Source organism: Cherax quadricarinatus, chromosome 91, assembly GCF_038502225.1.
Source record: "Cherax quadricarinatus isolate ZL_2023a chromosome 91, ASM3850222v1, whole genome shotgun sequence".
Taxonomy (NCBI): Eukaryota; Metazoa; Arthropoda; class Malacostraca; order Decapoda; family Parastacidae; genus Cherax; species Cherax quadricarinatus.
Window position 1 is genome coordinate 3,260,977 of NC_091382.1, and position 11,905 is coordinate 3,272,881.

General features: G+C 43.7%; 1 protein-coding gene across 1 annotated transcript; it reads left to right on the forward strand.

Annotated features, from left to right (window-relative positions):
• Positions 1-8,102: 8,102 nt before the first annotated feature.
• Positions 8,103-11,562, forward strand: LOC128704899 (oplophorus-luciferin 2-monooxygenase non-catalytic subunit). The gene is made up of 3 exons (XM_053800118.2): positions 8,103-8,971; positions 9,420-9,536; positions 10,886-11,562. The coding sequence occupies exons 1-3, from the start codon at positions 8,149-8,151 to the stop codon at positions 11,056-11,058; spliced, it is 1,113 nt and encodes a 370-aa protein (XP_053656093.1). The 5' UTR covers positions 8,103-8,148; the 3' UTR covers positions 11,059-11,562.
• Positions 11,563-11,905: the final 343 nt, after the last annotated feature.

Consider the following 11,905-nt stretch of genomic DNA (forward strand, 5'->3'; position numbering starts at 1 on the left):
GAAGGGAAGGTAAAGAGAGAGCAGCGGAGCGAAGACGACGACGGAGGTAAATTCTGCGTGCTCGTTGATAAAGTGGGCAGTCCAACAGAATGTGGCCGACTGATAATGGAACTTGGCAATTCTCACAGAGAGGAGCAGGGCGCCTCTCCATGAGATATCCATGAGTAAGACGAGTATGGCCAATGCGAAGACGGGAGAGAGTAGTCTCCCAACCTCGACACTGGTGATAAGAAGACGGCCAGTAACCTATACTCGGTTTAATAGATTGAAGTTTGTTGCCGAGCATAGTAGACCAACGTTGTTGCCAACGGGTGTGAAGGTGGGAAGATATTGCAGCAAAATAGTATGTAAATGGAATACCTCTACATGAAACTGGTAGGTCATGTACTGTTGACCGCGCAGCAGTGTCTGCCTGTTCATTGCCCTGTACATCAACATGACCAGGGACCCAACAAAAAACAATGTCTTTATGCTTGGTAAAGATGCGGCGTAGCCAAAGTTGGATACGGAGGACTAAGGGGTGAGGTGTATCAAATTTCTCTATAACCTGTAAAGCACTAAGGGAGTCTGAAACAACCACAAATGATGACACAGGCATAGATGCAATATGGATAAGTGCTGTAAGGATGGCATACAATTCAGCAGTAAAAATACTAGCCGAAGATAGCAAATGCCCTTGTACGACGCTGTCCGGAAACATTGCTGCAAATCCTATGCCGTCAGAAGACTTAGAGCCATCTGTGTACACAGCAATAGCATGAGAATGAGTGAAAGTGGTCAAGAAAAAGAGAGCGGGAAGCGACCGTAGACAGTTGGGCTTTCGAGCAAGGGAGAGAGAAAGAACAGACTCGAACAGCTGGAACTTCCCAGGGGGGTAGGAAAAAGTGAGATGCTACATGTACATAGAAAGGTGGTAATTGAAGAGAAGACAAGAGCGAATGAAGGCAAAGAGAGAAGGGACAGAGTAAACAGAGGCAGCGAACAAATGAAGAATGTCTACTAATATCTGTGACCATTCTATAAATGGAAGGATTGCGGAGATCATGAGAGCGTACATAGTAGCGAAGGCAATGGGCATCACGGCGATCGGATAAGGATGGAACGTTCGCTTCTGCATAGAGGCTCTCGACAAGGGAAGAGCGAAAAGCACCAAGGCATAAACGTAATCCTTGGTGATGAATGGGGTTAAGGCTAGAGAGAGTAGCAGGAGATGCCGCTGAATAGATCTGGTCACCATAATCAAGTTTCGATAAAATAAGGGTGGAATGTAGGCGAAGGAGGGTTCGACGATCAGCTCCCCATGAAAGATGAGCAAGGGTTTTAAGAAGGTTCAGCCAGCTGTGACAAGTTGCCTTCAGAGAGGTAATGTGAGGTTTCCAGGATAACCTACGATCAAAGAGGAGGCCCAGAAACTTGACTGTATCACGTTCAGGGATACGGGAGCCATAGAGGTACAAAGGATGATCGGAGATGACAGAGCATCTAGAGAAAGTAATTTGGTGGGTTTTAGTGCTGGAAAATTTAAACCCACGTGTGGTGGCCCAATTGGAAACACGGTCGACTGCATGCTGGAGAGAAACTGTAATAAGGTGACAGTCAGCGCCTGCACAGGCAATAGCGAAGTCATCAACATAGAGTGATGACCAAATATTTGATGGAAGACTGGAGGCCAAATCATTAATAGCAAGGAGAAAAAGTGTTGTGCTCAGAACACATCCCTGGGGGACACCTTCAGCTTGGATAAAGTCCGGGGAGAGCACATTATTAACCCGAACACGGAAATGCCTGCCAGTTAAAAAGTTCTGAAGGAAGGATGGTAGATTGCCTCGAAGGCCTAAGAAGTGGGCTTGGGCTAAAATATTATACCTCCAAGTTGTGTCACATGCCTTCTCAAGGTCAAAAAATATGGCAATAACTGAGTGGTTATTCGCAAAGGCATTACCAACATACGTATCCAAGCGTAGTAAGGGGTCTATGGTAGAACGTCCCTTACGAAAGTCATATTGACAAGTGGAGAGACTGTTGTGTGTCTCTAAATACCACACTAAACGTCTATTTACTAGGCGTTCCATCACTTTGCAAACTGCACTGGTAAGAGCAATGGGACGATAGTGGGAGGTTTCATGTCCCGTAGTGCCTGGTTTGCGGAAAGGGAGAACAATGGCGGATTTCCACAGCTGTGGAAGAACTCCTTGTGACCAAATAAGATTGTAAAGGCGTAATAGGACTGCAAGGGCTGACTGATGTAAATGTTGTAACATACGAATATGAATGTCGTCGGGCCCAGCTGCCGATGATCGGCAAGCTGAGAGTGTTGCCTCCAGTTCTTGAAGTGTAAAAGGCACATTATACTGTTCTTTTCTGAGAGAAGAAAAGTCCAAGGGTGCTAACTCTCTGGCAGACTTTGAGGAAAGAAATGAGGGGCATACATGGAGTCCCTGAGAAATACAGACCAGATGATTGCCAATTTCATTGGCAACATCTAGTGGGTTTGCTATATCAACACCGGCAACCCGCAGAACAGGAGCTGGGTCAGGAGAATATTTACCACTCAGTTTTCGTACTTTTTTCCAGACTGCACTCATAGAGGAAGCAGAGGTGATGGTGGAGACAATCTCGCCAACAAGTGCGTTTAGCGTCACAGATGACATGGCGAGCGATCGCACGCTTCTGCTTAAAATCAAGAAGTCTCTCTGTGGTTCTATTGTACCGGTACCTGCCCCATGCAGCGCGTTTCAAACGTACTGCACGAGCACAAGCAGGAGACCACCAAGGCACGCATTTCTGAGAATGCCTGCCCGAAGTTTGGGGTATAGAATGAGAAGCTGCGGTTAAAACGGAGGACGAGAAGAGGTGTAAAAGCTCATCGATGGAGGATGAAGAAGGAACCTCTAAAAACAGTTAGGTGTGAGTAAAGGTTCCAATTTGCCTGATCAAATTGCCAGCGTGGGATGCGAAGAGGTGGTGAATATGAAGGGGAAGTAAGAATGATTGGGAAATGATCGCTGTCATGTAAGTCCAGAAGAACAGACCAAGTGAAGTCTAATGCGGCGGAGGAAGAGCAGACTGAGAGATCGATGCAAGAGAGAGTGAGAGTCTGAGGATCAAAATGGGTGTGAGTACCTGTATTTAAAACATGGAGGGGGTGGGTGGCAAGAAAAGCCTCTAACTGAATGCCACGGGAATCACAGTGAGACCCCCCAGAGGAAATGGTGGGCATTAAAATCACCAAGTAACAGAATCGGTGGCGGTAATGACGAAACAAGAAAGGCAATATCCGGAATAGATAATGCCCGAGAAGGAGAGAGATATAAAGAACAGAGTATACCACCTATGCAAGTGGATACAGGCTGCTGTGTAATGCAGCGAAGTACGAACAAATAGCTGATGGTACGGAATATCAGTGCGTAGAAGGGCACTTTCATTAAAGGTCCCATCAGGAAAAGGATCTGAAGAATACAATAAATTATAGCCTGAGATGGGAGAGATAACAGCAGAGTGTAATTTTGGTTCCTGTAAGCAAACACCAACAGGGGAAAACTGGGAGAGTAACATCTGAAGCTCACCCCGATTACCCCTGAGGCCGCGTATATTCCACTGTAAATAGGCCATGATCGGCAGGTAAGGGTTCCTACGGACTAGAGGGGTTAGAAAAGTCCACATGTGGAGGCAGTGGAAAACATTCAAGCAGCGAATGAACGGTGCGCTGTGAAGAAAGGAGTTGCGCAGATGGAGTAGAGGAGAGAGAAGGAGCGGAGGGTGGATCAGTGTCCATTGATGGTTTGGTCTCTGCAATATATTCAGAGATTGCTTCAAGTGATTCAGAATTCAGAGACGTCGTATGGGAGACAATATTGGAAATGGTAGGGGGAGGATGAGTAAAGATTGGAACTGTAATGGACTGTACTAAGGTAGGGGGGGCGAAAGGGTGGAGGGAACTGGAGAAGCATGGAAGGGGACAGAAGAGGCAAAAATCTGGGAGGTGGCAGAAGAGGAAGAAACTTGGGAGGGAACAGGGGAGGAAGATACAGTACGAGGAGGAGGGTGAACCTCTACACTTGTAACAGAGCCAGTGAGAGGGGTAGAACCAGGTACAGAGACAGGGAAGGGAAAATGAGGAGGTGGAAGATGGGTAGGAGGTGTTAACGGACCTTTTTTTGACTTCTGAGAAGTAGAGGGATGATTGGGAGGAGGTGTCATACGAGATCTTGTTGCTACTGAGGCTTGTGAGAGAGAACACGAAGAAGCGAGATCAGACAGACGTTGAAGTAGGGACGTCTGAGCCGAGGACAGCAAAAGAATTAGCTACAGGAGTGACTATGGGAGAGTTAACCACAGAGGTGGGTGCAGAAGATGGGATACCATAAGTGGGGGGACGTTTTGAAACACGGGAATAAGAAACACGAGGTAGTCTCCCTTGGAGGCGGAGATGAGAAACTGCCATGGCATAAGGGAGACCTTCTGCCTCTTTGAGGTAACGGATTTCCCGCTTGTTTAAGTAGACTTGACAACGGTGAGAGTACGAAGGGTGAGCCTCATGACAATTAAGGCAAGAGGGAGGTCGATTGCAAGACGTATTAGAATGGTCATCGGCACCACAGACTGGGCATTCAGCGATAGATCTGCAATATTTCGCTGGATGGCCAAATCGCCAGCAATTTCTACACTGTTGCAGTGTAGGGATCACCTTTCGAACTTGTAACCAATTTCCTGCTACATAAACTGAGGATGGGAGTTCACGGCTGTCAAAAGTTAAACGAGCCACATTGCTAGGGTATCGTCTCCGCCCGCGGGCAGGAAGAACGTAAGTGTCTACCTTGAGGATTGGGAGATCTTGGAGTTCCAGCTGTTCAAGAATGTCAGTGCCACATGTCCTAAAATTTTGTTGAACTATGGTATGGGGCAGAATGACGGTACCACTACAAGAATTGAGGGAATGATGCTTTTCAATAGTGACAGGAACAGTATCGATATGGGAAAGACGAGAAAGCTCATGAGCCTGGGTAGCATTCTGTACGGTGATGCGCGTACCACTCTTAAGAGCATGAAAAGAAATATCTTTATCAACATGGCGTATGAGTGCCTTGCCAATACTGTGGTCAGAAAGATAGGCAGTAGAGGAAGTCGGTCGTAAACTGAAGAATTTAGTCCATTGTGCAGTCTGAAACTGAGCGTGGAAAGGTAGTGAAGGATGTGTCGATCTTTTCTGAGAAGAACGAGGTGGAGAAGTATCATCAGCAGGTAATTGTCGTTGGCGTTTAGGCGTGGGACCAGAGTTGGTCCGACGTGGAACAGGCCGGCGATTCGAAAATTGCCGCACCATAGAGGGAGAGGCCGGAAGCATAGTCAGAGGAGAGCGAAGGTCAGATAAATCGAAGGAGTCAGTCGAGGCCTCAGTACCTGAAGCTGGTGAGGAAACAGCACCGGCAAGAGGTACAGAGGCATGAGGAGTGTCCGAAGAGTGGTCCAAAGACGAGGCGGGGTCAGAACGGGGTGCGGTATCAAGAAGGGGCCCGGGGGTAGCAGGTTCATGGACTAGGGCTGCCATGGTTAGGTTACTTCTTTCTTTTTGTTAAGAAAAAAAAGAAAGAAAATAAAAATAAAAAAAGAATAAAAAAAAGGGGGGACCGGGGAGGGATAGTTCCTAGGAGGAATGAAAGGGCCAGAAATCTCCCTCCGCGCCCAAGAGGACCTCAGCACCGCAAGTAGCGCAGATGCAGCATGGAACCCGTGCCATACCCTACCCATCATGCCAGTAAACCAGCAATGCGGGATAGCAACCTCACATCTGCCGAGCTACCTCGGTGGACAAAAGAGAGGGCGGCCGGAAATCCGCCACAAAGCATACCTCCTTCGGCCACCACCCCCGGAATCCGAAAGGTGGCTTCCAGAGATACACCCGTCGTCCGAGAGACGCCCAAAGCCACCCTCCAGGATACCGGAGAGGGATCAGGACATCCCCAGGCAATCCAGATTCCACGGCAAACTACGCCACCGCCAAGAACCTCAACGGAATGGGATGGACCCCGGTACCCTTTCCCCTACCTAGGAACTAGCGTGCCTGTGGGAAAAAAAAAAAAACCCAAAGGCCAAAAAGGAAGGGCAAAAGGGAGGGGTGGGGAGGAGGAGGAGGAAAGGAAAAATGGGAGGATGGAGTAGGGAACGGGGGATTGGGGGGTAATTAGGTTCGGTCTGAGGAAGTAGACCGACAGGTCTAATTCCTCAGACCAAGAGCCTCTTCACCACGCCAAGGAGCCCCCCTTGAAGAGGATAGCCTCTCAAGAAGTTAGTATGCCGATACAAGTCGTCTTTCTGTTGACGGTCTTTCTGTTGACGAAGAGTTCCGTCTGCACAGGAGGAGTCAACTGTCGAATGCAGAGGTGATGACAATACCGGAGACGACAGAAGACAGGAAGAGGTAATAATAATATAATAATAATAATATCTATTTCTACCAGTACATGTACAAGGTATACAAACCATAGCTGACATCAGTGACATACTACTATATAGAAAGCCGCTGGTTATGCTGAGCATTTCCCGCAAATTAGGTTAATTTTGTCCCAGGATGTGACTCACACCAGTGCACTAACACCCAGTTACCTACTTTACTGATGGGTGAACGTGGACAACCAGTGTAAGGAAACACGCCCAATGTTTCTACCCTCGCCATGAATCGAACCCGGATCAGCGTGTGAAGCGAGAGTTTTTGCTCAGCCCTAAAGCCAGTCAGTCTTCAGTCAGAGACTGGCCATATTCAAGGCTGAAGTGACTGATCTCCAATTACTGTCTCGAATATTTTAAACACCTCTGTATTCTACTGATGAAACCTACATGTTCCACTTCGGTTAAGTCCGTCAGGAAACAGGAAAAGCGTTTCCTGACGCTGGTCTTAGTCATATGACCCACAGCTGGAGCTTTTGGCCACCTGAGCGAGACCTTCCACTGGCTTACCACTTGTCGGATTCTATAGCATTAAAATGACATCAACCATATCTACCAAAAAATATTAATACCTGACCACTTAGACTGTTCCAGTCTCTATAAACACTTGAATCTTCTAAACGCAACAAACAGACAATGAATATATTTTAAAAGCTAGGAGCTAGGATCCCCAGTTCTTACTCGGCTCATTGCAAATTCTGCTTCCAGCAATAAATTTACTTCAAACTTAATCTGAATTACAATATTGTATACGGTGCTACATTTTCAGTATGGAATTATAAAATAAATTCAACATACTAGTGTTAATACTTAACACTAATTATTTTATACTTAGTGTCAACATACAAATCCACCATACTAGGATACCAGACTACTAAGAGTCATCCTAGTAGTCAATTACCACCCGACTAGGTTAGCTAGACTTAACCATTGTTACATATAACTCACTGCACTTACAGCATGAAAAATATTTTAACATGATATTAATTTCAATCGAAGCGCTAAACTCGCGTGGGTTATTCGGTGCAGGGAATAGCTGAGGCTTGATCCTCCTGCTCGTCTTGAGGCTGTCTGGCTATCATTCAATATACACATTTCTTGGAACATTTTCAGCGAATTGCACTCAGCAGTGCACATTCTCACATACATGGGATGTAGTTACACTGGGTATCTATTTGTGGATGTACCGCCATCCAGTGGCTTAATCGGTACAGTTCAAGGGTATATTGTGAAGTCGAAATATATACAGAAGATCAGATAATCAGTCCCTCAGGCTTGGAGTTAGTGAAGATTACCGTTCTCTTGAAGAATCTGAAGCACAGGCAGCAGATTTCTGAACTGACCGGAACGAAATGTGAGTTAGTTGTAAAAATCGTATAACCCTTAGAGTTGTACTTAATGCGTATGAGGGAATTTTGGTTGTGACAGCCTGTAGTGGAAGTTAGAAGCGTGAGTGAGACACGTGTAATACTTGGTAATCTTCATTAATCAAACGTTTCCACAAATCGTACACAAGTGTCTCATTTTTCAATTTTGCTTTCTAAATTATTTACATCCGTTAGAAGGCTGTATCTGCCAGCGTCTTGGCATCCATGATGCTAGCCTCGTTCTCTTCTGGCTTGATAAGATAACTGAGGAAGGTATAAGGAGAGCTGTGAGCAGCAAGGAGTCATCTTGCTGAGAGACACACACACAGGTTGCAGGATGGTGTTGAAGGCTGTGGTGAGTGTAGTGGTGTTGGTCGGAGTGGTGGTGATTCCTGCCTTCACAAGCAGCAATTCTGGGGATTTAACAAGACCACAACCTCGGGAGTGGCCCTGTCCTATAGAAACCGACTTCTACCCTTGCGTGTGTACTAACAATGAAAATTATGAGCTAAGTATAGACTGTTCTGCTGTTGAAACAGATCAAGATTTATCAGACGCTTTTTACTATGCTGAATTTCCTTTTAGCCATTTCAAGGAGTTTAAAATAGAACACGACCCAAATGATCCCAAAATGACACTGACCACACTTGATCCTTACACCTTCCGTACCTTAACATTTGAGCGAATCACCATAAGCGGCACCAAGATCGAAATTATACAGGACGAAGACTTCTCTAACTCCCACGATACACTCACATATCTTAACCTCGCAAGCAACAAGATAACTTACTTCCCATTCGACTCCATACAAGGCTACACAAACCTGCAGACTTTGTCTCTTGACGATAATCAAATTGAAGTTTGGCCAAACTTTGAGTCAGATTCTCTGGAATACCTCAGCTTCAGTGGCAATGAAGGAATTACCCTCACTGATTTTACCAATACACCAAATCTACGAGAAATTTATATGGCACGAAACAAACATGATACTCTTCCATATCAGTTGTTTTGGAATCTGTTCAACCTTACTGTAGTGGACCTACAGAGAAATGAAATGACTTTCGTGGATGAATATTACATAGCCTCTCAGAGCAACGCCTTAACCACCATTAATTTGGACCACAACAAAATATCAGTTATCCGTCACGACGCTTTTCACGGTGAGTGTTACATTATCATTCTATTATTGCTATATTAATGCTACATCAGGGCTATATTAGGGCTACACGAACCCTACGATAGCACATATATTATCACAACACTTAAGATTATACTTGTGTTGCAACACTTGCTAAAAGTTAGTCAGTAACACTTTACAGTTACAGCAGAATATTACGAAATTATCAAGTTTGCCAGAAGGGAGGAAATCCCTCCTCCAACACTTTCTCCACTGTAAGACTCATTATAAATTCTGATAAATGATTGTTGTCACACATGAACAAATTTGAGCAAGCATCACACAGGACACATTGACACAGGTGTCTGGTCATTCACAGGGCACGTGTGTAGTCATACAGAGGAAATAGGTGTGTGGTCATAGAGGACACAGGTGTAGTCATACACAGGACAGGTGTGTGGTTCCTAACTTATCAACGTCTCCTACAACAGGGTTGCTTCCTGATGCTGAAGTCTCAATGAAGAACAACTCGGTAGTTGATCTGGACGAGGACTCGTGGAGTCACCTACTTGATCAGCTTGTACCAACGGGAACTCTTGACCTAGCAGGTGAGTGCCTTGCAGTCTTACTGGCTAACGGATAAATGTACCTCGGAGATCCAAGACTACAGTGCTAAACGTACCAGTCTCGGTTGTGATAAATGATTTTAGCAGTGTACATCGTTCAAGGGTGAGTACCTTGAGAGAGGTAAGATCTTGAGCCTATGAATTAAAGCTCCTCCTTTCTTCCCTTGTACCAGCAGTAATTACGCCCCTTTACACAGACTATTTATGCCCCCCCCCCCCGTTCAGCGCAGCCCCATAACTACAGTAATAATATTTGTGGGGAATAAATTACCTGCATTAACCTTATTACATTCATACAAGTAATTTAATTAGGAAGGCAATAAAGATAACTATTACTTACCAATTGTTACACCTCTGAGGCATGTAGGAATATTTTGAGGCCCTAGATTACAAGGAGAATGTCTCCCTTCCATACCTACTACCCTCACACACTCCCACATCTACTCTGGACGTATATTAACATTAAATTTAATAAACATAACCAGCAACTCTGGTAATACTATTTACATTATAAAGTATGTGGAATGTATCATAAGGGTAGACTGACCAAAGAGGGGGAGGGGGGTACATGGATGTATACATCATATGAGAAAAATTCTTATATATGATACCACCACTTACCAAATTTGTCTGGAGGTCGTCTAGATATAAGGAACCTAACTGACCACAAGTTCAACATAAAAAGTGCAGTGTACTTAGCGGTGGGTGTTGATGGCTCCTTATAAACACCTTTCACCATGTAATTTCGAAGTGCTGCCAAGTTGTTTTGCACATCCTGCAGGACTTTAACTCCTAATTTTTTTTTCTCCTATTTGGGAGGCATGAACCCCATTTAGCCTCCGGAGCCACTGAATAATTCCCACAAATTTCAATGTGGTCTCGTTTTTCAAATTCCAATATGGCGTCCTCCCTCACCCGACGCTACTTGTTTGCTGGTTCCCTTTTTCATTCCAAATTAATTTTTAACCGACAATTCATTTCATTGAACTACTTTCTAAAATTATGCACTATAATTTCGGAAAATTTAAAAATTTCATGAATAATAATATTTGAAGAATAAATAAAGATTAGGGGAATCGAACTAGCGACTTTTATGGTCAAAAACTTTCAACCTGGATGATTACTCGTTTGAAAAAGCCTCATTACAGGTCAAGAATGTGACCACCTTTGTTTTAATGACATTGGTCGTGCCTTAACACCCATACTTAATCCCTGTCTAGGTCTCAAGTGGTCTTTAAACATTAGGATTAATCTACCCCAAAATGCACCCCATGTTAATAGCTTCCTTTTGTGACTATATATTATATTTGTATTTGCATATATACTTCCAGGGAATCCACTGAGGTGTGGCTGCGAGATCGACTGGATAATGTTCTCTCCTAAGCAAATTGATCTCAGCATCTTCACAGACACGACTACCTGCATCAGTGGCAATCAACTCATCTTCCTTGACGTTCAATACTTCTGTGACAGATGTGTGCCCAACAACTGCTCGACAACTTAGCCTGCAGGCAGTGTCCTGCAGAAAGTAACATGGCTGCCTGATCAGCTATCGACAGTTTTAAATTTCCATCCCCAGAGTCTGACCACTTAACACCATCTTCAGTGTTTAAAAGCTTCTGTCAGACCCATATATACTGACACCATCTCGGCCCTTAATTTACAAAGCGTGTCACTAAAAAAAACAGCCTATTTATTGCAAACCAGTTTTACTAAATCGTCAAGGAAACAATTAGAGAAAAAATGATCTAATATATATAAGGACGGAAAATTGTCACCTGACAAATGTCTCAGACGTCACCGATAGAACTTCAACCTGTCACCGATATCTTAGTAGCATCTCGTTAATAACATCCTTATTATAAACTATGTACTGTATGACCTGCCTTCTTAGTAATATGTAATGAATTATGTATATTAAGCATTCTTAACAGGGTATATACACTATATATATATATATATATATAATATATATATATAATATATATATATATATATATATATATATATATATATATATATATATATATATATATATATATATATACCTTAGCCCTAACTAAAACAAATATAAATAATAAACACCCGAACAGTTTGTATAAGTTTTAAAGTCCTGTGAATTTTAGGTCAAGAATTATTTTATGTAACAGATTTAAGACAAATCAAAAAGGACATTCCATTGCCTATGTAAATTATAATTTTCTGCCTCTTGGATATTCATACAAATATTTTTTTCTTCAGTTTGTAAAAATTATCCTCTATAACTTTTACATTATTTTGTTTCCTGACAAACCTTACCTAACCTCTTGATTATAACCAACAGGTTATAATCAATAGGTAAGCCAGCGGAA

What these genes read in the sequence shown, in the direction of transcription:
- LOC128704899 (XM_053800118.2), top strand. Translation starts at nt 8,149, where the DNA reads ATGGTGTTGAAGGCTGTGGTGAGTGTAGTGGTGTTGGTCGGAGTGGTG. An exon ending in CCGTCACGACGCTTTTCACG is followed by an intron (nt 8,972 to 9,419) that starts GTGAGTGTTACA and finishes CTCCTACAACAG; the next exon opens with GGTTGCTTCCTGATGCTGAA. An exon ending in GGGAACTCTTGACCTAGCAG is followed by an intron (nt 9,537 to 10,885) that starts GTGAGTGCCTTG and finishes ATATACTTCCAG; the next exon opens with GGAATCCACTGAGGTGTGGC.